The sequence below is a fragment of the Leptonotus elevatus genome, chromosome 12 (assembly GCF_054856555.1).
Source record: "Leptonotus elevatus isolate MCC_2025b chromosome 12, RoL_Lele_1.0, whole genome shotgun sequence".
Lineage (NCBI taxonomy): Eukaryota > Metazoa > Chordata > Actinopteri > Syngnathiformes > Syngnathidae > Leptonotus > Leptonotus elevatus.
The window spans coordinates 16,478,782-16,504,032 of NC_141250.1; the positions used below are offsets into that span (position 1 = coordinate 16,478,782).

At 40.6% G+C, this 25,251-nt stretch overlaps 2 protein-coding genes across 7 annotated transcripts in view; one reads left to right on the forward strand and one right to left on the reverse strand.

Moving 5' to 3' along the window:
* The window catches only part of adam23b (ADAM metallopeptidase domain 23b), a 42,709-nt gene that overhangs the window by 3,526 nt on the left and 13,932 nt on the right, over window positions 1–25,251 (forward strand). For 3 of the 6 annotated variants that reach the window (XM_086092130.1, XM_086092131.1, XM_086092127.1), the window contains 13 exons: window positions 658–1,238; window positions 8,019–8,129; window positions 9,129–9,600; window positions 10,100–10,311; window positions 11,998–12,074; window positions 18,141–18,204; window positions 19,916–19,998; window positions 20,114–20,177; window positions 22,155–22,227; window positions 22,507–22,574; window positions 22,754–22,813; window positions 22,908–22,976; window positions 25,012–25,178. In XM_086092130.1, coding sequence (XP_085948256.1) covers window positions 9,525–9,600; window positions 10,100–10,311; window positions 11,998–12,074; window positions 18,141–18,204; window positions 19,916–19,998; window positions 20,114–20,177; window positions 22,155–22,227; window positions 22,507–22,574; window positions 22,754–22,813; window positions 22,908–22,976; window positions 25,012–25,178 — 1,013 coding nt within the window. In that variant the 5' untranslated portion in view covers window positions 658–1,238; window positions 8,019–8,129; window positions 9,129–9,524. Of the gene's footprint in view, window positions 1–657; window positions 1,239–8,018; window positions 8,130–9,128; window positions 9,601–10,099; window positions 10,312–11,997; window positions 12,075–18,140; window positions 18,205–19,915; window positions 19,999–20,113; window positions 20,178–22,154; window positions 22,228–22,506; window positions 22,575–22,753; window positions 22,814–22,907; window positions 22,977–25,011; window positions 25,179–25,251 lie in introns of those variants that run through there. The other 3 variants (XM_086092129.1, XM_086092128.1, XM_086092126.1) reach the window with 3 other exon arrangements.
* Window positions 2,198–7,293, reverse strand: cmklr2 (chemerin chemokine-like receptor 2). Its single transcript, XM_086092133.1, has 3 exons — window positions 7,108–7,293; window positions 5,999–6,110; window positions 2,198–5,278 (listed from the first exon to the last, which is right to left on the reverse strand). Exon 3 carries the CDS (start codon window positions 5,267–5,269, stop codon window positions 4,184–4,186), a length of 1,086 nt encoding a protein of 361 aa, XP_085948259.1. The 5' UTR covers window positions 5,270–5,278; window positions 5,999–6,110; window positions 7,108–7,293; the 3' UTR covers window positions 2,198–4,183.

Consider the following 25,251-nt stretch of genomic DNA (forward strand, 5'->3'; position numbering starts at 1 on the left):
TATATATATATATATATATATATATATATATATATATATATATATATATATATATATATTAGAGGTGTTAGAAAAAAAAATCGATTCTGCAATATATCGCGATATTACAGGGCGCAATTCTCAAATCGATTCGATATGCGGCCGAATCGATTTTTAAACATAATTTTGTTATGGGAATATATAAACAAAACGTCTTACTTAGGGTTAGGATTCACACATCAAGCATGGAAGAATGTTATATTAATGGAACATTAAGCCTTAATATTTTATTTCAGTGCTGTTCAAACATGAAACAGACTGCAACCTGTTTGTTAAATGCAGTGGCTCAGTTATAAGCCTGAATTTTCAGATAAATACATTTTCATACAAATCTTACAGTGTACTTGTACAAGTTTACTGATTAGTATTTGATAAATTTGAGTAAAAAAAAAAGAAAATCGCAATAATCAATTTATAGATTCGCATCGGGATTAATCGGCACCGAATTGAATCGTGACCTATGAATCGTGATACGAATCGAATCGCCAGGTACTAGGCAATTCACATCCCTAATATATATATATATATATATATATATATATATATATATATATATATATATATATATATATATATATATATATATATGCACGTTTGTGTGTTTTTTCTGATCCACAGAAGTCAGCTTCTTCAATACCATCAATCCGTGAGTGAAGAATACCGTCAGAATGCAGATAAGCTCTTAAAAGGAAAGGTTCAGGGTAAGTTCTCTTCAAGCATGCTTTGAATCAGTCCTCTTCATTTGGCGTGTCTTACCCTCAGCACAGCAACTCGGTGACCTTCAATTCCTTGCAAGTGTAAAACCGACGCAATTTAGGACATGCTCGGCAAAAATGATCACCTGCTGTTTCACGATTAATTGCATACTGCGCCAGCAACCGGAGTCAGCACATCTTCCCCAGGTTGTAGGTACCAACTGCCCGAACTCATTTTTCACATACGGCTGGGTAAGCCTTTGTTGCTTCAGGCTATCAGAGACAATCACACCAAAGTACAGTAAGTAAGAGTTTGTATTAATTTAATCATAATATGCAACACTAAGGGACTTAAAAGAAATCCTGGCTTTGTCTGATATCCACTCCTTATTGATATCTTCTTTCAGCTGCTGAAAGATACACATCATCACCTTACAAGTGTTACTTCTTGTAGCATTCGGACAATCAGCGGAGTCACTCTTCCTGGAGAGAAAATGTACAAACGTGAGTAGAAACCCACTGACCGAAGCAGATAAATCAAGACTGCATTAGAAACAGAAAACTGGTCCCCCAGTTCCGGGCAGTGAACGCATACGGCTCACAATTGGGCATTAGGTATATCATTAACATTCCCAGACAATGCCGACATGAACATCTTCCACCGGGTCCTGTAATCTCACAAACAATGCTGTAAAAACAAAAACAAGCTCCAGTCACACTCATTTCTTATTTGACACAGAGCAACAATTTAGACATTTGAAAACAATTAATGAATTGTGATAATCTATCATGTTTTGTGTTTCGAAGCCAATGGTGTTCATTACAAGTTACATGGCACCAACTGAGGTGGCTGGCAAGTGTGCAATCCCTTCGTGAAAAAAAGTGACAAGGGCTTCATAATATTCCCCATCTTGCACAGCACACACAAAATGGGTCACTCGGTAGAAGACAAAGACGTGCAATGGAGCAAACAAACTCAATTAGTGAGTTTATGAAGTGACATACTGTTACTATTGTTCGCTGCAGTCGAGCCGCCTTTGATAAAAAAAAAAATACAAGCTGGCAGGATTCACTACAGGCGACTGTGGCAAGTGTTTAATTTTCATTATTTTAACATTTGACCATCTGATTGACATCAATATTACTCATCGCAGACCATTTTGAATTGATTCCATTAAGGGTCATTGTAAGATGGATTCATTATGTTCTGAAGAGAGAATGCTGAAGAGCAGAGCTTAAACTCAAATGTGGTGCAATGAATTGAAATGTACATACATAATTTCTCCATTTCGGAATTCTTGAAAAAGTAGATTTTTAGTGTGAATGTTTAACATTCTGAAGTTAGTTTTGGATTGCTTGGCAAATAGTGGATTTGAAGTTAATACTCCATTAATTCAATATTTTTTCTTGTAGAAAAGCACAGTACATTCTTATGTTTTTAATGTCAAAAAAGGGAACAGAAGAATGATTTTAAAAAATGTATCATAATTATCAAACATTATTCCAGTGACTGGATCTTGTCTAGACATTTGTTATATGAACATTGTATGTCAGTTCAGCAATGTGGGGAGAGAAAAAAAAACAGGAAATGACTGAATTTGAAGGCACCATAGCCTGTAGGGAAAGAAAAACAAAACAAAATGCACATCTGGACCAAAGTCATACTTGTCTAAATAGCAGTCCTGGAGAAGTACATGTCATTTTGTACACAAGGGTTCAAAGCTTGAATGACATAACCCAGACACTGCTGGACAAACAATGTTAAAAAAAAAAAAAATCCAAACAAAGTACAGTAGAGTACATTTATTAAGGGGATATTTATTTGTAATATATTAAATGGAATATATGTGTAACATTTCCACAAATAAAGTCTACTCTAGCAGCAAATATACATTCATACTTGTGTTCTACTACTTTTACATATCTATGCGATATCTCAAACAAAATGAAAATCCCTTCGCATCGTTTTTCGTCATCTGTAAAATTCACAAAGCTTCATGAAAGTTATGTTCAGGTTGCTCTACATTTGGTTGTAACATCTTAGAGTTCATGTAAATGCAGATAGTCACAGTTGAGAAGAGGAATTTGCAATACTGTATGTTTGTTATGTTAAGACATGTATTAAGACAGATTACATTAATCTACAACAATAAAGTCTTACAAGAGTAATGTTGTAATTTTACGAGAATAAAGTCGTAATATTTATTACAAGTGTAGTGTTAAGATCAGAATTGCTGAGTTTAAAAAAAAAAATCAATTTTGACTTCACTATTAGTTTGTCAAACAATGAAATCAGCAATCACTCATTTGAATTGTGACTTTAATCTAATAGAATTACAACTTTTTTGTAACTTATACAGAGTATTGTAGTGTATTAACTTTTATTTCCCTTTAATGTAATTGTTGGTTGAAGACATACAGTGGATATGAAAAGTCTCTACACCCCTGTTCAAATGTTAGGTTTTTGTGATATGGTCAAATGAGACCAAGATAAATCATTTCAAAACTTTTCCCACCATTAATGTGACACATCACCTATACAACACCATTTTTTAAAATTCATTTTTATTTTACTTTTTGAGAGAGGAAGTAAAAATGAACAACTGAACTAATATGGTTGCACAAGTGTGCACATTCTGGGGCTTTTGTTCTTTTCTGACTGGAACTCAGGTTTTTTCGAGGGAATTATAAACATTTCCGAATACCAGTCAGCGTTAGCACAAAACCTGCAGGCTTCTGCGAGAAAGCAAAAAAACAAAAACTACAATATCTGAAATTTAAAGTGGAAGTCATCATGAAACATTTCTTGAAAATAATATGTTATATACTAGTCTAAACATGACATTCTGATTAATATTACATTTTTGGAATATGAGTTATGAAGCAAAATCCAGCTGTTTTTATCCATCTCAGGGGGCGGCCATTTTGCCACTTGCTGTCGACTGAAGATGACGTCAATGTTGCTTAGGGCTAAGGCAACAACCAATCAGAGCTCACCTGTTGTCTGAAGCTGTGCTGTGATTAGTTGTTACCTGAGACCTGAGCAACATTGATGTCATCTTCAAGTGGCAAAATGTCTGCCCCCTGAAAGGGATCAAAACGGCTGGATTTTGCTGCTTAACTCATATTGCACTTAACTTAGACTAGTGAGGCTGCATAGAATTATTGACTTCCCCTTTAATTTGGCTTAATCAGAGGCACTTTAAATAGTTGCATGGGTGTGATGACTGCCATTTAACATGAGTTTGTATGTGATTGGCTAATTCTAAACACATCCCAAAAATGTTTTTTTTTTAAAATTTTGTACAGTTTATAGTTCACATAAAAGATTGATTTTTTTTCTCCAGGTGATTTATGTTACTCTCATTTTTTTTTAATATCACCAAAACCTGGCATTTGAAATGGGGTGTGTAGACTTTTCACATCCACTCTGCATCTGCGCATAAAGATTACAGCGTTGACGAGGCCACAGGATCCTCTGGTGCACTGTCCTGCACGTGAGGGACTCCTGGCAAAGATTCCATCTCGGTGGCCGACACGGATTGGCTGAGTTCTCTTAGCGAGCTTTTAGTGATGTCCAAGCATGCACGCTTCAGGATGTTGCGAACTTTTTTACCCAGAAGCACATAGAGCACCGGGTTAATGCAGCTGTGGAAAAAGCCCAAACTGGTGGCGAGGGGAAATCCCATTTTCAGCACGTTATGTAGATGCAGCGAGGAATGTATGGACAGCTCCATCAGGCTAAAAATGTGGAAAGGGACCCAGCATATGAAGAAAGCCAGGATCATGGCGGAGACCGTTTTGGTGAAGCCAGACATGCGAACGGCGCCCTGGGATCGATTCACCTTCACTGTCAGAAGGATTCCGGTCACACACATAGCAGAGAACGGCAAGAGGAAGCCCACTGCGGTACGGATGGAGACCACCAGAATGTGTCTCGCAGCTGCTGACGGTCCATCCTGTGCGTGGAAGTTGTTGAAGCACACCACCTTGTCATGTAAGCGCACCGTGTCCCGAAAGATGAGCGCGGGGCAGCTCATGACGGCGGCCGTCACCCACACGCAAGCGCTGGTGAAGAAGGCTCTGGGGACCGTCCGGAACCTCCGAGACCAGTTGTGATGGACCAGCGAAACGTATCTGTCCACGCTGAGCACCGCGAGGAACAGGACGCTCGCATACATGTTCATGACGCACACAAAGGAATTAATCTTACACATGGCGACGCCAAAATCCCAGTGAAAGTCGCGCAGGATGTAGTCAATGTAGAAGGGGAGGAAGAGCACGAAGACAAAATCGGCCAAGGCCAGATTGAGCAGCCAGACGCTGTTGACAGTCCTTTTGCTCTTGCATCCCGTCACCCAAATGACGGTTCCGTTCCCAATGAGGCCGACGACAAAGGAAATGATGTAAATGACGACCGAGATGATGTGCATTGCTTCTTTCTGCCTGTGGTCGACTTTAAATTCTTCCATGTCGCCGTATTCCAGGTACTCGTAATAGCTGTAGTTTCCATAGTCCTCTCCGGAGTCGTCCATTGAGATTGCCTATAAGAAAATCTGACAGTCACATCCATTTTTTTGGGGAAGTCAACCGTAAACATTAATTTACAATAATATGTTATATGAGGCCTCACTAGTCTCAACTATGACATTCTGATTAATATTGCATTTGTGGAACATGACTTAAGAAGCAAAATCCAGCCATTTTTATCCATCTCAAGGGGCGGCCATTTTGCCACTTGCTGTCGCCTGAAGATAACATCACAGCTTATTAGACATGGCATCTTCCCAAAATTGACATCAGTATGAAATATATTTGACTATATAACAAAATGAAAATAATTTATTAATCACATTCCAACAACGCATTAAACAATAATTAGTTTTTACAACTTTCATAATGACATTTTATAACGCGGCCATTTTGCCACTTGCTCTCCCCTGAAGATGACATCACAGTTGCTCAGGCTCAGGCAACGACCAATCACAGCTCACCTGTTTTCTGAAGCTGAGCTGTGATTGGTTGTTACCTGACCCAAGCAACTGTGATGTAATTTTCTCTCGATAGCAAGTGGCAAAACGCCCGCCTTCTGATATTGATAAGAGTTGCTGGTTTTTGCTGCGTAATGCTAACACAATAATAATCAAAATACTGTATTTAGGCTCATGGGGCTGCATAGAACATATTATTGTCAAAAAAATTTGGGGGGTTGACTTCTCCTTTAAAATTATGCCAAGAATCATCCATAGATGCGATGAACCTACCTGTTGAGTTCTAGCCTCACAACCGGCTGCTCTCCAAAATAATCCAGGGATCACAGAAACCCCTCATTCAGTTCCTGTGTTAAAGCGAGTACAGGGCGTGTCCTGGATAAGCCTGGAACGTAATGTGAACATCCATTTGGGTCAACATTGTGGCAAGTGACATGGTTGACAGAAGAGGCAGGAGGAACCGCAAGTGGATGAATCATTCTCTTCTTGCACAGTTAAGGAACTTTTTTTTGTGTGTGAAAGGGCAAACAATAATAGTTGTGGAAGTTACTTTTCCACTGCAGTCATCAGTAAACAGCTTTTAGGGTGATAAATTCAACCTTGCTCGTCTGAACATTTGTAGCACTATCAAGGTTTCAAGTTTTATACAGTGTGTTTAAGTTGTCCAAATTCACCTCAACTTATGAGATGCATTTTTTTTGTTTACAAATGAGTATGACCTCTTTTGAAGTGTAATGGCTTGTCAGTGGGGTAACACACCCAAAAACTCATGCCTTTGTGCCTAACTTGGATACATACCGCTACGCTAGCTTTTCAGACTTGGAAAAACAGTTACCTTGGAGCTCAAATACTACATTGTGTATATTTTGTGTCAGCTGAAACTTGAGGGACAGAATTTGACCATTTCTTCTTTTATGAAGAATATACTTGGGCATTTGCATGTGGGAAATATACTTAGACGTAGAAATGTTTCAAAATCAAGATTACTGAACTGAAACTTGAGAGGACAAAGGACATACAGTATACAAATTGCTTAGCTTAGCACTACATGTAGGCTAAAACATCTTTATTTTGTGTTCGAGACAGTTTTTTTCCCTGTTATTAAAAGTAAATCAAGCAGAGAATCAGGCTCATATAAGTGACTTTTCAATATGATTGATAAACAATGAAAGAGCATTAGCATTTGGGAAACTATAGTTTAAGGATTGTGTCATTAATTCAAAACTAATGGAAAGTGAACTATTTGACAGCATTTCAATACAGTGTGCATTTAAATGACTCATTCCCGCATTACATGAAATTCCATAGCATTCATAAAAGACGCAGTATACTGACGGAAATACATCACTCTTGATATTTGAAGTATTTGGAAAAGATCTTACCGAGCACAGAAGCTGCACTGACTGACTTTTTTTTTGTTTTGTATTTTGTTATTAACATCCAAAGAGCGAAAGTCGATTCCACTTTACAGAACCTCGTCCCCCTCCAGACGGCCGTGTGCACTCTTTCCGCGAGTCCATCCAAACTAAACTTTGTCGGAGGTTTCCTTTTGCGCGGAGATGTGTGGAGTGGGCGCGCCCCGGCCGTGTGACGCGTCACACACACGCACTGGCCGAGGGGAGCAAAGTTGTTATTGGTCGCCCGCGCGGACAAGAATGTGTTCATTCATTGGCGCTTTGGCTGCTTCTCACAGTCGCGACCCTCTCTCAATAAACACAGAGGAATTGAATGTTGCACAGTTTTTAATGGCACTCCAAAATGTTAGGTGTGCGCCAAGTGTGCACGGTCCTTCTTCATCTTCTGGTTTCTTTGATTTAGTACCTCGAGTTTCTTGGCAGCCTTTAAAATAAAATGCCATATGTTTGGCTGCATACTCATATAGCTGAATAATGTATGCAAACAGAAATGAGTGCACTGAAAAATACAATATTTGCTTTTCTGATGTGAAGATTGAAATTGTGGGATTTTAACCCTTTCAGCTTCAACGGTTCATTTGACCCCTATGAGCAACGAGCAATATGTTTAGCTACTTATAGAATGTGTGAGGGAAATTATACTACAATTTTTGAAGGCCAAAGTCGAATGTGTATACTTTACATGGAAGCATGCTGGGCAAGTAGTTCGCTCTCATCTGCAGTGTAAATAAATAAATGCAGCCAAATGTCAAATTAAACTCTGCTGTTGTATGTGCAACTGACCCTAGGGGGCGTTGCATCAAGTCAATGTTTGCATTGCTATTATGCTACGATACTTTTTTCATATCTTGGCGTTTTTGTTGTTGTTTATTTTACAGGGGCAGCATGTTTGTCTAATGGTTAGCACGACTGCCTCGGTTCGAGAGGTCTGGATTTGAATCTCGGCCGCGGCCTTCCTGTGTGGTTTGCATTGTTCTCTCTGTCCTTGGGTGGGTTTCCTCCAGGTACTCTTGTCTTCCTCCCGCATTCCAGAATTATGCTTATTAGATGAATTGAAAACGCTAAATTGTAGGTGCGAAATGTGAGTGTGAATGGTTTGTTTGTCTCTACGTGCCCTTGTGGCAGGCAGGGCGACGGGCCTCATCGGATCCAGCAGCAGGCACTGTACTTTTCATTTATTTTCGCCATTAATTTCATATGTAATAAAGATTTGTTATTTATTGCGCAAAATGTGTCTACATAAATTAGCATCGGTAATGTTTTTATTGGACTATGAAGAATTTATGACTCAGCAACAACAACAAAAGAGTCACACACTTGAGGTTGCTCACCCTGTTGTCATGCCATTGCTTTTTACACAGTCTCTCATTTTGTCTGTTTTCTTAATTTCTTGTCAACAAAATTGGAATTAGGCTTTCGGTTGTGGGCCAAAATCTGACACGCTGCAGCTCGAGTTACTGTAAATGCATGCACTGGCATGTGGGCAAGGAGCGCAACGGTCGCAGATGTACTCTCAACCATTTATTGTACAGGACAATCAAACAAACACAAAATTATCAATCATGCAAAAAGCTGCTGTAGGCCGCAGCTCACACCCAGACGCTCACACTGACGTAACTGGCCAATCCAACTGAACTCCTTGTGTTGCTCTCTGGGCCACGCCCCTTAAATACTGCAATATGTGCAGTAATTAACAATAACACTTGATAAAAACTGTTTATTTCTTATATCATGTTTATCGTTTGTTCGTTTTGTTTGTACAGTGCTATTTTTCTTACTTGATAGTTGTGTTTTGTTTTTAGGGTGGGGGGGGCTGCAATGGGATTAATGGCATTTCAATAAGAAAATATAGTCAAATTAAACAACTACTCTACGGTATATGGGGATTGCTAATAGTTTATAATAATGTTTTTTTTTTATTCTCGCGTTGCCATTTTGACATCCCAATTACATCTCGGAGAGACAGTAGCTCTCTCTTTTATTTCCAGATCACCCACTCGTCCTTCATTGAATCATCCTGTGCAACCACTTCCTGTCTCCGGGTTGTCTTCATATGTGCGCCCCTGCAGGACTTGTTCGTGCACATCGAGGTGGAGTCTGCCGATGAACTTCCAGTAGCTGCTCGGCCGCCGCCTTCCCTGTGCTCCTCTCCCTCCTCCTCCTCCTCCTCCTCCTCCTCTTCTTCCTCCCATCATCATCATCATCATCACCATCATCTGCAGCCGCAGCAGTCCAGTGCCTCCCGGACCTATGAAGAAAGCGCCCCCTCTCACCCTCCCCATCAGTCTGATCATCGGCACCTCCCTGCCCGCCACGATGGGCTGCAAGCGCCACGCTACCTTGTTGTGTTGATATCGAGATATTTCAGTCATCAAATATGAATCATGCGTTTGATATTTCTGGACACTTTGCTCGTCAGCATCCTCACGCTTTGGCTTCACGCATCACCGGCGTCATCCGGTACGTAGCGCTGCGTTTTTGTATGTTTTTCGTAGAAGCAATTGCATCCCGTGCGGGGTTTCTATCAGTATTTTTAGCGGCTCTTTGCTAAATAAGAAGGGACGTTGTGTCTGTGTGCTGCGACTTTAACAAACGTGCTGGACGGTGTAGGGCAGAATAAAACATGCCAGCGTTGTTCCCTGCGCTAAACCGCTACCGCATTTGAATTAAAAATATATACACACATATTAAGGAGGGGTTCTGATCCTGCTGCATGATGCTGACTGTCTATTTGAGGCTGAATAGGCGATTGGGCACTTTTGGAAATAAAGCCAACATCCAAAGTCAAATCAATGATCATTTGCTGTAAAAGTCATCTCACCTGAATTTTGGCTGGAACGAAAAAGTGTTGCAATGACACTATGACCCCTTTGAGGTTGACAGCTGGCTCAGGTGTGTCGGTGTCGGTGTGTGTGTGTGTGTGCGTGTGTGTGTGTGTATATGTACGATTCTCTCGCAGCTTCTCACAGTGCAGAGGACAAGGTTGAGAGGGACGCAGTGCCGGTGAAGCAACAGGCGACTGCAGCACCCGTTTCGGGAAACACGGCCCACCATGCAGCCGAGCAGGTGATCGCCTACCCATCTCGCCTCATCTACTACCTAAACGAGGACTCTGAGAGTGCCTACAAGGACCTGGACACTCGGGCCAGGAGCCAAGCCACAGAGGGTCAGGTAGGCGAATGCAGAGCCGTGTCAGATTATATTTCGCCACCATCAGCAGATCACCTCACCCACCACGTGCTGCTTATCGGCCCATCTCACAAGCTTGCAATTGTTAGAAAAACAATTTTTGTTTTCCCGTGTTCACAATGTTGATTATCAAACTCAGACAATGAGATCGGTGAAATCAGGATTTATTTTACATAAGCTTATGGACACATGGAGATACATCAATACACTCACCAAACTTCCCCCTCCTACAATGATGTTGTTTTCAGAGCAGACCTAGATGTCCCTCCCCCCTGACCACAATGATGTTTTGCAAAGATCAGTTAAGAATTTGAGTTTGTTTTTCAAAGCAGACCTGCTGACGCCTCATTTAAACAAAGAGATCGAATTAACACATTCGCTCTGCTCTCAGTACTGTGAAGAGAAAAAAACCCTCTTCACCTTAAATTCCCCCACAGAGACATACTGAGTAAATTAAAGCAATTTTGTCCACTTCTAATTAGTAATATTATAAATCAAACATTTATAATTAATTAATTCATTTCACAATCCTGTTTTCCAAGCACATAAATAGCAGCCTAAAGTCATGCTGTGTGGTGCTGGAAAAAAGCTGCACCCAAGCAGAACCACCATCTGTCATTCGTTCGCCACATCTGTTTGCGTTCTCCAGTGGGGACTGGATAGTTAGCTTATCTACAGCTTTCTTCATGGTCAGAAATTAGACTGTAGTCCTCTACACTCCGTAAACAACAACAATTACTAGTTTCTCTCGGTATTACTAGGCCCATTACAGTTAGCTAGCTAGCTGTTGTGAGCCTCAGAAGCCGGCTGTTAGCTTGCAAACTAGCTTTTGGCTAGTGCTACTCGTCACGGCATGGAAAGCCCTGCGACGACCCGCGGGGATATATTTCACGACCGCAGACTTAAACATTTTTTTGTGACTCAAACATGTATGGATGTGCGGGCATAATAAAATTTTGAGAGCAAAGACATTGACTTTTTGAAGTCTTATTTTATGTACTTGATCATTTAGTTTTTTTTAATCATCTTAATCTGACATTGTCGTCAACAGCAATGTTCTCAGTGGTGTGTCATATGTACATGACATTTATTTTCACTTTACAAGTACTTTACGAAAAATGACAGTCATGTACAGTCAAACCTGCCGGTCGAGCATACCATTAAACATTTATTAATGGGAAAGGCCATGTTTTGAAACATTTTGGCAGTCTTGGTCATAAAAGTGTGTAATATATGTCACCCACTGAATATGAATGTGTTTTAACAATCAAACACTATTCAAACGGTATTTAAACTTTTAACGACAAATGATGAGGGCGTAATAAAGATTGCGTCACTTTGCATATATTTTACACATATACATTAACATCATTTGCAGTAACATTTACACTTACGTTGTTAAACCAGTAAATCATAAAATTATGATGACATGCAAGAAAATCAGCTAGCCAATCGGTGGCTAACGTTAGCAGTTGAAACCAATGCACTGAAAAACTCCAATATCATTGGGTACTCGATTAGGGTACACGGCAGTCCTTTTCTTTTTGTGTGTATTGGTGGTCGGTGGCCATTTCGGAGTCTTCTGGCTTGGCTTAATGCTTTGATGCTGGTTGAACTGAGATGATGGTTCTAACTCATGGTTCTGACTTAATTTTTCTTCCCCTACAGGCGATCCATCTCGCTCAGGTCAGCTTCCAACTCGAAGCTTTCGGCACCCGATTTGTTCTGGATCTCACCTTGAACAAGTAAGTCCTCTTCTCGAGTATGATTTTATTTTTTACTACAATTACCCATGTGAGGGCACCTGCACCAACAATATAAAACAATAGTCTGGATTCATACCACACAACATTTTTGCTCCCAAGCCATGTTTGCACACACAGACAAACAAATACCTCAATGCCAGTAAAAGCATAACTAAATCCCCGCCATTGTGGTTGTTAGTCATAACAAATTTTCAGACTGTGGTTTGCCCTTGTGTGAGCGCGTCTCCCATAACAGCATCAGCTCCTGAGGTCGGATGGTTAGTCGCTGCGCCACTGTCGTACTGCAATTCTGTCCACACTGTGGTGAAATATCTAAGCTACTTGTTATACTGCAGTTGAGCCGACGTTAAGAATGCATTGCTAGCTTTTTGATGAAGGATATTTCAACGAAATGGATCTCCGTGGAGTGCAAACCTAAAAAAAATTAAACAGTGCCCCACCCCTCCACTTCATTTGTGAAAACTGGCTTAGTTGTTTTATCATCATAAAGAAATCCTTCGCAGCGGTACAAACAATTAGAATGCCAGGCTGTGAAACGCAGTGAGTAAAACATTTATTTCGATGATTGGAACAGCATTTGTCAAAGGTGATGAATGATTTTCGACCCGACAAACAGACAAAGTGTCATCTAATGCTATTTTGCAAAGATCAAGTCTTTAATGAGGTTTTAATTGGCATGATTGAAAATGAGCATGGAGACAGACGTTCTGCGGATCGCTGTCCCGTTTGGAGACACGAGGCTACGGACACTCAATGATATTGATTTAGTTCCTTCACTGAGTAGCCGGTCTACATATGTGAGAGCTTAATGTGTATGTGTACAAAAGGATTTTGAAATGCGAATTGAATCCCTTGGCTCCTAATGTGATTTAAAGCTGGGTTCTGTCATAAAATGTGGTAATTTCATACTGACTTCATGGCCGAGTGGTGTCAGATATCAAGGCTGGCACACGCTACGGCAGTGGCTTGATTTGTAACCCTTTCCGAATCACAGAGGAAGTGGTGGTTTATTTTAACACCGGCGAATAATTGTCATCCCACGAGGCAGGCGAAGTGTGCTTTTCTGCAGCTGTGCCAATAATGGAGAGATTGCAGGAATGTTGCATTGTTGTTGACAACAGGGAGACTGCTAAGGAGGGTTCACAGAAAAGCACACAAGCGTTTTGCAGGAGAATCAATTTTGGATGCGGTGTCTGAATTCACATTTAAAAAAAATATATTGTTCTCCAATCTCCATTATGTCACGATCTGACATTATAGGTGACAGATTGTCCTCTAAGAAGTGTGACATCAGCTATCTCGAGGAATGCCAGACAACATCCGTCTTGTACATTCGGACAGTGAAAGTACAGCGTGACCTTCATCTCCGTGCTGTCTGCGTGTAGGTTAGCTTTGAGATGCTAACTTCAGCGTTTTTTGGTGTGCGCGCATGAGAGAAAGAGGAGTTTGAATTCTGCTTGGCGTTGTAGCTGCGACAGTCCTGCTCTATACACAGTACAGGCAGCTCTGCAATGTGCTAATGACTGCCACTTTATCTCTTAATTCACCTGGGAGTGGCAACTGAAGGCATTTCACTGGCCTCCAAATAATTACATAATATGACAACGACTGCATTTTGATCCAAAGCCCAATGCTTTTCAATGAGCGCAGAGCATCGCTTCACCGAGGAGAAAAAATGATGCATTCGAGGAAAGTGGGAAATCAGACTCATTCCACTCGGATTGTGTCAGTTCCGCCCTCAACGCATTTGAGGCAAATGTAAATTAGAGCTGTCTAACGATATATTTTTTTAAATCAGATTAATCACATTTTAGAATTGTGATTAATCACGATTAATCGCTTAGTAAAAAAAGGCTTTTTTAATCACCATTTTCCCCCCGCCAAATTTGAAGAGCACCGGTTACGTGTTAATTCTTTGGAAATGTAATGGTATGAGGACGTCTTCAACATTTTTTTGATCCACTCATCCTCCTCTTTTTCTAATCAGTTAATTACTTGCATAAAAAGAAAAAAAATGACCCTAATATTTTGACATGAACAAATATTCTAAATGTGATACGCAAACATTTATTAAATGCTTTACTTTAATGCACGTAATTATGTTTATTGCTAAAACACAACCTGCGCTACCGTAAACGTAGCCATCCGCTATCACGCTAAAGGATATGGTCAAAATTAATAACCTGATTAATCTGCATTAATTTGTGATTAATGCGATAATTTTTTGTGATTAATTAATCAGTTAACGCTTTAACTTTGACAACACTAATGTAAATACAAGACATATGTTCAGCCATCTTTATTGTTTACATTTGCCTTAAACGCTTTGACGGCGGAACTGGGACACTCCGAGTGGGATAAATCCAACGTCGAATGCAGAATAAGACCGCCATTTTGACTTGTGACGTCATTTCGGAATTGTCAATACACAATTAGCAATGCTACACTGTTCGCAGTCTACTTCCTGGTTCGTGAGACATGAAGAAAGTTGACGCTGCTTTTCTACTCACAATCAGGGTAAGGATGTACTGGCGTCTCGTGTAATGACATTCAAAGTTGTACAACCACTGTAACTAATTATTCATAAATAAGCTTGCTGTGGAAGAGCATAGATGTTAACCTCGCTAACTATGACTGTTCCAATTGCTGTTAGTCTTAAAAGATTCATACCAGCGGTTTCTCAGGACTGGCGGTGAAGAACCTGGGCAGTGGTGCAAGTGAATCTTTACAGAACCCAACGTCAGTATACCATGCGGTTGTGTGGATGCTACAAGCGTGTGTTAAATGAGACCTCCTACAAATCTGACCTCAAATAGCCTACAATAAAGGCACATGTGAAATAGGAACACCAAATAAGAGAGCCTTATGTCTTTACATGAAACCGCTGCGCTAAAAAGATATCCATGATGTCATCGGTAATGAATTGTCTTCAACTCAACTTTCGTCACATTATACCCAACCACAAAAAAATGTTGAGTCATTCAACCCCTAGTCTACATCACTAGCCACGCCAATTTTTATTTATATTTAAATTTTAATATTTTAATTTTTACAAATATTTTAAATATATTATTCGGATTTATACCGAGGCCAGCACGCAAACTCAGCTAATCTTAATCTTGAACTTGCCTAGACATTGCTATTTTATTTATATTTGCCGCAATTACTCTTTTATTCTATGGTTAGATTTAAAGTACTTCATAATACTTGGTACTTTCTTGGATTTACTGTATGTCATATTGCATCTGGCAGCACGGTTGGCGGTCAGTGGTTTCGTGGTGTTCACATCTGCCTCACAGTTGAGGTTCTGTGTTCAAATTATGGCTCATATTGCAGCCCCGTATTTATTTTAGGGGTGTCAGGTGATTACATTTTTTAATTGTAATTAATCACATGACTTCAATAGTTAACTCGCGATTAATCGCAAATTTTATTAAAAAAAAAATTCATACTCTTGTTAACATAAAAGTGGGAAAAAAAAGTATAGAAATATGGCTGCATCTTTTAGTCATTGATACAGTATTTTCATAATAATTCATAACATTAAGTTAAAATTAAAAATATGTACTGTACTGTAAAAAATGAGTGTGATATTAATTTGTGTTGAGGTCATTTTTCTACCACTAGATGGCATAATTGCATTTGTAGGACGTTGGTGACAGCTCAGTGCATTTTTCTTTTCATATTAAGAGCTATCTAATCTTTAACATGAAGTAACTCGTGAAATTCTGCACATTTGTGAAATTGTAAAATACATCGTGAGCCCAGACTCCACCAATATATGCATTATTATTACATTTATTACTGCAAAAATGTTGACGTGCACGTGTCTGCTGTGTTGCAACTGGAATTCCCCCAGTAGAGTTTCCAAGTTTCCTTAATCGTGCGTTAAAAAAACGAGTGACAATTTTGACACCCCTTATTTATTTATTTGTTTTGTACATATCATATGTAATAAAAAATTAAAAAATCAATTTCATTACGACACATTGGGAGCTTCTCTTAATCTATTCAGCCACTTTATAAAAACAGAATATTGATAGAGCATTCTCATAACATTATGCTGGTGTACATAATGTTGCGAGTGTCATGCATAGTGTATGCGGAAGAATGGAACACAATGTTCTGACTAACTACGAGGCACCTCCATTCATCTCATTTCAAATCGGATTATTTCCATGTATTGGGGGGATATGATTCTCAGTGGTGAAAGAGCTTGTGCAGTTGTCCGAGCTTCTTCTGAAGATTTCCTGCGGCGTTTTGGTCCTCTGCATTGTGCCGCTCCCCTGCACGCCTCAAGACATCCACAGACACTCCTCAGTTCAACAAACGCACACTTCAAGATGCTCACATTCCGGCGGCTCGTCTCCGCCAGCGGTCCGGTGGCGCCCACCAATTCACGCACACGCACACCATTACTCCTTGGCATGGCCCACTCTCCGCTCCATGCCTTGTGTGTCACGCTAAAAATAGCACCTCACTTAGGAGTCGCTCTCACGCCTTGAGCGTCCTCTCGTAATAGTGCGCTTCCTTGCTGAGCATCACTCACAAATGTCATGCCGCCGGTAGTGTGTCACAGGACAAAATATGCCAGGTAATCCGTTTGTTCCGCGACGCCGCCGCCTTTCCTGGGAGAAGCGGATGTTTTTTCATTTGTGAGGCGACTCAGGGGAGGGGAACAAAAAAAAAAAACACCTTTGTTGCAGAAATTGCACTCTTTTGGAAGTCAGCACACAGATTGAATGTATGTGATGGTAATGGATGCTGACAGCGGGTACTTTACTTTTTGTTCAGGGTGAAGATGACACCCCACAGCACATCCACCATGTTACTATGTAGCCTTCAATTTAAGTTTGTGGCTATGTTGAGCAATTTGGTATTCTCACCTGTGATCCATTTCTTATTATTGGGTGAGCTGGAACAGATCCCAGCGGACTGGTCTCCACTCGATCTCAGGACACTTATACAGGCAGATGACCATTCAAACTCGCATTCACTGATTGGGTACTGAACCCTTTATAGTGATTTCATGTTAAAGGAGAAGTCAACCCAACCACAACAAAAATAAATACATTTAGACAATAATATGTTCTATGCAGCTCCTCTCGTCAAAATACAGTATTCTGGTTAATATTGCGTTAGTGGATAAGAGTTAAGCAGCAAAATACAGCAGTTTTTATCAATATCAGAAGGCGGCCATTTTGCCATTTGATGTCGCGTGAAAATGACATCACAGTTGCTCAAGGTCTCAGGTAACAACCAATCACAGCTCAGATTTAGAAAACAGGTGAGTTGTGATTGGTCGTTGCCTGAGCCCTGAGCAGCATTGATGTCATCTTCAGTTGTCAGACAGCAAGTGGCAAAATGGCCGCCGCCTGAGATGGATAAAAAAAAACGGCTGAATTTTGCTTCACAACTCATATTCCACAAATGTAAAAGTAACCACAATGTTATGTTTAGACTAGTGAGGTCACATATAACAAACATATCATTGTCAAGAAATGTTTAAGGTTGACTTCCCCTTTAAAAACGTATTGGTAATTTTAGTTTTAAATGCTTACTTTGGATATTCGGGGTAATTTGGTTTGAATAGATCACTTCATTAGGTTCACTCAAAGGACACTTAATTAAGTGTACGAGAATGAGATCCATCTTCTTGATGTCAATTACCAGGCCACACCTAACACCAGTTTATTTCTTCACATTGTCTTATGTTCCTATTTTTATATTAATATTTTTGCAATACGGTGCTATTTTTCGCTATCAAAAATTATGACGTTTTGGCATTTCAAGTCATTTCAAAAGGGGAAATGGGTTTGATGTATTTAAAATTTAAGATACAAGCTTTGTCACAGAACACATGAAATCGATACATCGCTGCCTTAATCTAACAATATAATTATTATTGCTGTTGTAATTTGATGCTCACTGTATCATGATAAAAAAAAGAAGAAGAAGAATACTGTTCCCCAGTAATATACTCCACTACAAACCTCACTGACCATCAAACCACCTACCACTGAAGCCAATCTTTTGTCTTCTCAGTGATCTGCTGTCTTCAGATTATGTTGAGATCCACTACGAGGGGTATAAACCTGTCCTGTCAAAGGTAATGGAAATATTTGACTACTTTCCTGCATACATGTTGGCCTGGCTGATTGAATTGTTGGATAAATGGACGATTAGATGTGTTGGGTTGGATGAATGGTTGCAGATTAGTGTGTTATCACCACTTCCAATCATCAGCTCAATCCATATTTATTTGGAGCACATTTAAACCGACTTGACCAAAGCATTTTGCAATTCTTTCAAAACACGTAGCATATTAAAAACAATATCATTACAGCAGATACAATCAAAATGTAATAGAAAATAAATAATAAAACTTTAAATACCATACTAAGAAATGAAGAAACACACGAAGCTTGCAACTCTTTATGCATGGTTGGGGAATGCCAATAAAAAAGTGGGTGTGGGTTTTAAAAAAAACGATTTGAGGCCAGTTTGTTCCACATTGTGGGAGGCACACCAGTAAGGGCTAACTAATTAGATCCAATTCAATATTCTGTCTTTACGAAGATAATCATGCTCAGTTTTAGCTGACCCGAGAGGGGTATTACTTTAACAACATGTTTGTTATCGTGGTGGTAGTTTGCACTGCATCATAATGATGTTTCTACTCCTTGCATGCAAATAAAAATATTCGCAACACATCTTACGCATGATGCAGTGCGCTTTGCACCACCGCAAACTCGGGTTTGGGTTAAATGCAAAGAACACAAGTTACGACTAAACTATCGGTACCTTTTAACATTTTTGTTATTGTTGTCTCCTTCAAAGCTGAATAGTAATGTCTGGAACAGCACAATATTTTTGAGCTCTTACATTGAATCTTATTAGCACGCGCAAGTGTTCCCAATGTTGTGGCCAGTTGGTGCATCCACCCCTGTATGCACGAGCGAGGAAGTGAAGTAGGTTGTAGAATAAGGGGCCGTTTGCGGCTGCTGATTCAGGCTGCGTGAGCCGGGTGTACTGTAGCTGAATCAGCAGGCTTTCGCTCCCGCTGCAGCCTCCTGCTGGAGCTCTGCTCACGTGACGAGGGAGGGAAAGCACTCTGCAGTGTCAGTGCAGTGCGAGATGGATGAAGTGAGAGAGGGAGAAGAGAGAGAGAGAGTCCTTTGCTCACCCCGTGTCTTGACAGCTGAGTCACAGATAGCACCAAGACCTACTTTGCAATGTATTCACGATCCCTATTAACAGCAGAGGGACCGCGCCATACATCAGCATCTGCCAGACAAGCTGTTACATCCTCAGACGCTTCCAACTGGTGGGATTTCAGCAACAACAACAAAAAACCAGACACGCAAAATTGAACTAAAACCGCACATGTATGCTGTGCTGCACGTAGTGTGACGGCATTGGTCTACATTTACAACCAAATTTCAGGATTTGACCCATGAAATTGTTCTAACTTATTCTCAGAAGTCTATTCATAGAGTTTCTCTTGGCTGCGTTGCTTCCAGTACGTGCATGTGGTTGTTAGATTGATTTATTTTTGTCCAATCAGATCTAAATCGAATCTGCCTGTCAGTAGTGCAGGCTAATATAACTTAAACTACATTAGCAATAGGACTGTTTTTGAACAAAATCAGATTTCAAAACTCTGGCCCAGGCCAGCTGGCATTTTTCAGATCAGCAAAATGAAAGAGTTAAATGTAACACTTCAAAAGTGTCCATACTGCTCCATCCGCTGAAAGTCCAGGTATTAAATGCACAGGCTGTCCGTGAGGCTGCATTAGCGCTGTGTTTTTCTCCCTCAGGGCGGTGAGCATTGTTACTACCACGGGCAGGTGAGAGGCAACCGCGGCTCCCGCGTGGCCTTATCTACCTGCAACGGGCTGCAGTAAGTGAACAGAATGCGTGTGCTCGTTGCGCAACATCTAGGGACTCATACACACATATCTCAGCTCCTTTTCTAATATTGACTCAGTTATCGAGCGGCCTCTCTCCATTTTCAGTGGGATGTTTGACGACGGAGCCTATGTGCATCTAATTGAGCCACTACAACAGACTCATTCGATTGTAAGTTTTTGGCTAAGTATGCATCTCATCTTATTGTTATTATTATTACTGCAGGGAGGATGTGCTAGAATGTGACACATTAGAGCAGATACCTCAACCAAGGCCAAAGTACAGGGTGTCCCAAAAGTCACTGTCCACTTCCTTTTTTGTTTCAATTATCATTCAGACAGACGCGAGGCCGTTAGCATTCGACAACGTAGGCTTTGTCGCTTTTGTAAGCACTGATTGCCAAATGTCATTAGAGCAGTGTTGCAAAATTGCTGCCTGGCAAAAAAAAAAAAAGGTCCCCCGACTGCAGTTTAGCGCCACTTTGGTTTGCTTTTTGGGCGTCACAATGCTTCGTGTAGCACAATTTATGCTATCCACGGGAAGTTTCTCAAAGCAGGATCTACTATCCAGTAAAAGACCTTCCTCTACCACCACTGATGAAAACACCAAACTCCTAGAGCAGGCGTTTGCGCAAAGCCATGGAAAGTCTATCAGAAGGACTGCTTAGAGATGTTGAGCATCCCTAAATTTCCACTTGAAGCCTTTGTTATGAGAAACTTGCCGTAAAAAACGTAAACTGTACCACACATTGGAGGAGTGTGACCGTCATAAAGCTTCTCAAACCTGTGCCGAACTGCAGATTCAGGGACAGAAATATTTATCAATATCATTTGGCAATCCATGATCAACGAAATTATATGATTAAAAATCTACAATGCCTAATCTGTCAAATTCTGTTTGACCTCATGTCTGTCCAAATTATACCTGAAATAAAAAAAATCATACTTTTTGGGTGACTTTTGTGTGACATCACAATTTTCAAGAAAATGGTCGTGGGATCACTCTTGTGTTTGTTCTGTTTATTAGTAAGAAGGCACTCCCTGGTTACTGGGGGGTGATAAAGAATCGGGCATTGCTGTTATGATTGCATCTGCACCTTTATCTTAATCCCCACAACATTTAAATGTGTTCTTCCGTGACCCATGCCTCTGTGAAAATCAGTTATATATTTTTCGCATAATCCGGTTAAATTATATCCTTCCTGCTGTTTACTCTTTGACTATGTCAGAATGAATGCTGTGAGAAAGGTAATTAAACAACGGAGCGAGTGCTACCCTAAGGCCTTCCCACAATACTTTATTCACAACACTGCCTCTACACTATGCTTTATAGTTTGCAATCACAATCAAGTTTGACTTCATAATTTCATCATGTGAAAATATGTCTTGTCAGGCGTTAAATCAGATCAATACCACTCTAATATCTCATTTGCTTAACTTACCTTTGAGTGGTTAGGGCATAACCAGTAAATTGTTAGTCTGATGTCAGCAGTAATGATCGTAAAAACAGGTTTGACAGTTTCCTGGCCCAGGGTCGAGTGGCCTCCCCTCTCTTTGTCGTCACTTGATAACACACATTACATCTTTGGGATGAATAGAATTTGAGCGTAGGAGAGGGTGGAGAGGAGAAACGAGTGGAATGTTGAGCTTGACGAACGGAAGGTAAGGAATCAAGGAAGTGCGAGGCCATCTCCCTGAACCGAGCCCCGACTTCCTGTGATAAAAGAGAGGAAGCAGGAAGGATAAAAGGACGGCGACCTGGCCCCTGATTAATTATTATAATTGAATTCTTTTAAGACATACATGTGAATTCATATTGCACATATTCATCCGACCACTTTCTTTCCCCTCCTCAACATAGTTAGCATGAAGGGATTACAATAATAAAGAAATCACACGACGTACCATCACATTAGCCACAAGTCGACTACTGAGCACACGAAATTTTGCACGCAGCACAGATAGTCCAAACAATGTAGCGCAATCACCTGGAGCCAATGAATGGCCAAGCGTTTGAGTCGGGTATGTGTCTTGACCCTGAAACTGACTCGAACCCCATCATGAAGGGTTTCCTCGCTAAACCCCGTCTGGACCTTCCTCCCAGTAGCTGTTTAAACCTTTAACAGCTGATTGTCCTCTCACCCCTCAGGACATAGCTGGAAGGCCTCACCAGCTCCGAAGAACCGCCTCGTTTCAGTGGAAAAATGAGTCACAGCAACTGGGTAAAGATTTACAACACTGTCAAACGTAATCCTCGAAAAGATCCTTTCTTTAAGGGCCTCCACCCCATTCTGTCACGCATGTCTTCTCTATTGTACTGCTACAGTATGCCATACATACATCTATGGCAACTGGTGGGCCAAGAGGAAACTTCTAATGTCCAAACTGTAATACAAAAACAGGCACAGTTAAAAGAGTAATATACCTTTATCGAATGTTGTGGCCAGCTGTGCCGATGATGAGTGTTGATGCAAACGTTTGTGTATTGTTTACGCTCGTAGCGGAGGAGGAGAGGCTCTTCTCGGAGCTGGATGACTTGTCCTGGCTGGTGCGCCGGAAAAAGCGAGCCGTGAGTGTCTGATCTCATCTCTCTGGAGAAACACCGCAAACTCGCCTTCGCCCGCCCGTTAATTGTTATATAATGATGTCAAGCGCTCGCATAGTTTTACCTGGACTCCAAAAGCATATCACATGAGCAGTTGACTTCGATACGGTCACTACCGATTATCTGTTCCGTTTATGTTGCAGATATCTGTATTTGAGGAGATGAAATACTTGGAGATCATGATTGTCAGTGACCACAGTATGGTTAGTACATGTGCTTTTATAGATATAGTCGTACATCAGGTGCTTAGTCATAGCATACCGAAACACACCGGTACTTCTTGTTCCTCTTCTGCAGTACAAACGACACAAAACCAAGCAGCACACCAGGAATTTTGCCAAGTCTGTGGTGAATCTTGTGGACGCTGTGAGTAAGACCTTCCCTTTGACTGGAGTTGTTTTTGAGTGGCTGTGTTTGTTGCTCAGTCAGTTGGACAAACACTTGAGGTCCAGACTGACTCACTCAGTCACACTAAGGTGGCACTATTGGCTTAGTGAGCTTTTCCCCCCACATTTCTGCCATTAGTGTGATTCTCATTTAAAATGATAACAAGCCGTGGTTGGGCGGTCTGATGTTGTTTTCCTTTTTACGCCATGTGGTTTCAAGGCCACTTATCACATCAAAGAAACAACCATAAACGTTTCTTGACAATATGTTATATGTGACTTCGCTAGTCTAATCACGACATTCTGATTAATATTACATTTGTGGATTATGAGTTATGCAGCAAAATCCAGCCATTTTTATCCATCTCAGGGGGCGGCCATTTTGCCAGTTACTGTCGACTTAAAATGACATCACTGTTGCTCAGGGCTCAGGCAATGACCAATCACAGCTCGCCTGTTTTCTGACACTCAGCTGTGATTGGTTACGTGAGACCTGAGCAACTGTGATGTCATTTTCACGCGACAGCAAATGGCAAAATGGCCGCCTTATGATATTGCTAAAAACTGCTGGATTTTGCTGCTTAACTCATATTCAACTAACACAATATTAACCAGGATACTGTATTTCGACTAGTGGGGCTGCTTAGAACAAATTATTGTCAAGATTTTTTTGTGGGGGTTGACTGTTAACAGTTCTGTAGTTTCTTGTTGCCATGTGGCTGAATCAGTGTTTCCCAGCCTTCATTGAGCCAAGGCACATATTTTAGAAAAAAAACACCTTATGGCACGCCAAAAATGTCACAAAAAGCATATGTATGAAAAAAATAAGTTGTGTCAGTTAACTCGCAATTCTTTTTTGCTCAATGTGAAATCTGGTCCTCAACAAAGCTGTTACTCTGTTGTATGAATGGCAGCAGGTGGACACACAGATGAAGGCTACCTTGGCTTTTGCCTGACACTATACGTCGCTGACATAGATAAACAAAGATACATTATTTCTACAGCAGTTAGTTTCAGTTTCACGTAATTTCTCCGAAAATATATCTTTGTTCGTCCATCTATGCTAGTAACAAATAGTAACATTCAAAACAAAGGTACAATAAACTTGTGTATCCACCTGGTGATATTCATACAACAGAATATTTTTGTTTTCAGTTAAACAGGTCCAGATTCATCAACGAATAAGTACATTTGTGAATCAATTGAGACAAGATCATAATTATTTTAACAGTAATACTTTTGGGCATTTTTGTTTGGTGATTAGCTGTGAGATGTTTCTCATGTAAAATGAGTGCCTTGGCTCAATAAATGATGGGAAACACTACACCATACTTGCAGTGTGCCATTGCACAGTGGTTGGAAATCACTTGTTTAAAATAATACAAATCAAGTCAATTTTTAGAAAAAGCACCTTATGTGTTATTCCAAGACTGTTTCTCGCACCATTCTTTAACTTACCACATCAATGTGCTAGATACCCCAACAGAAGGGCAGCTAGCAAAAAAGCGGAGTGGTGTGAATCCGATCTTCTGTTACCTGTTTTCCACTTTTTTTAAGCGGAAAAGTTGATAATGACGCGTACTCGGTGGAAACGGCACTTCCTACCATCACAGCAAATAAATACTAACTTTTTCTGTCATAACTCATAAATGCAGCTTTTTATGAAATCATTCCTTTCGTTTGCAGTTGACACTCCCAGCTTGTTAAAGATGTAGTCACTGCCACCTCTTGGTTTGAATTGTGAACTACTTAAAGAAGCAATAGCTTGCTCCTGCACATTCCAGGCACTTATTACTGAGCGGATTTTTTTTTTCTACAGCTATAAAATGGATGACTATGAATTCGCATGCATAAAGACCGTACAAGTGTTTATTTAATGTTGTCCAATACTCATCCCTATAAGCCTGACGTGAGCTACATGTGTCTGCTTAAACTGGAAGCGCAGCTCAGCTGCCATTTTGTGATAAGCAAGGTACACTGACCTGCGCTTGTGCTACTCCATCCCCCCCTTGCAGGTCTTCAAAGAGCAGCTGCGAACGCGTGTGGTGCTGGTTGCTTTGGAGATCTGGACAGACAAAGATCAGATCCCGGTCAGCGTGAGGCCGCTGGAAATGCTGCGGGATTTTTCAAAATACCGCCAGCAGAGCATCAAGCACCACGCAGACGCCGTGCACCTCTTCTCGTACGTTTCCGGAAAACCGCCCTTTGACACTCATGTGGTGCCCCCCCCCCCCCACCCCATTGACGTCTTCATT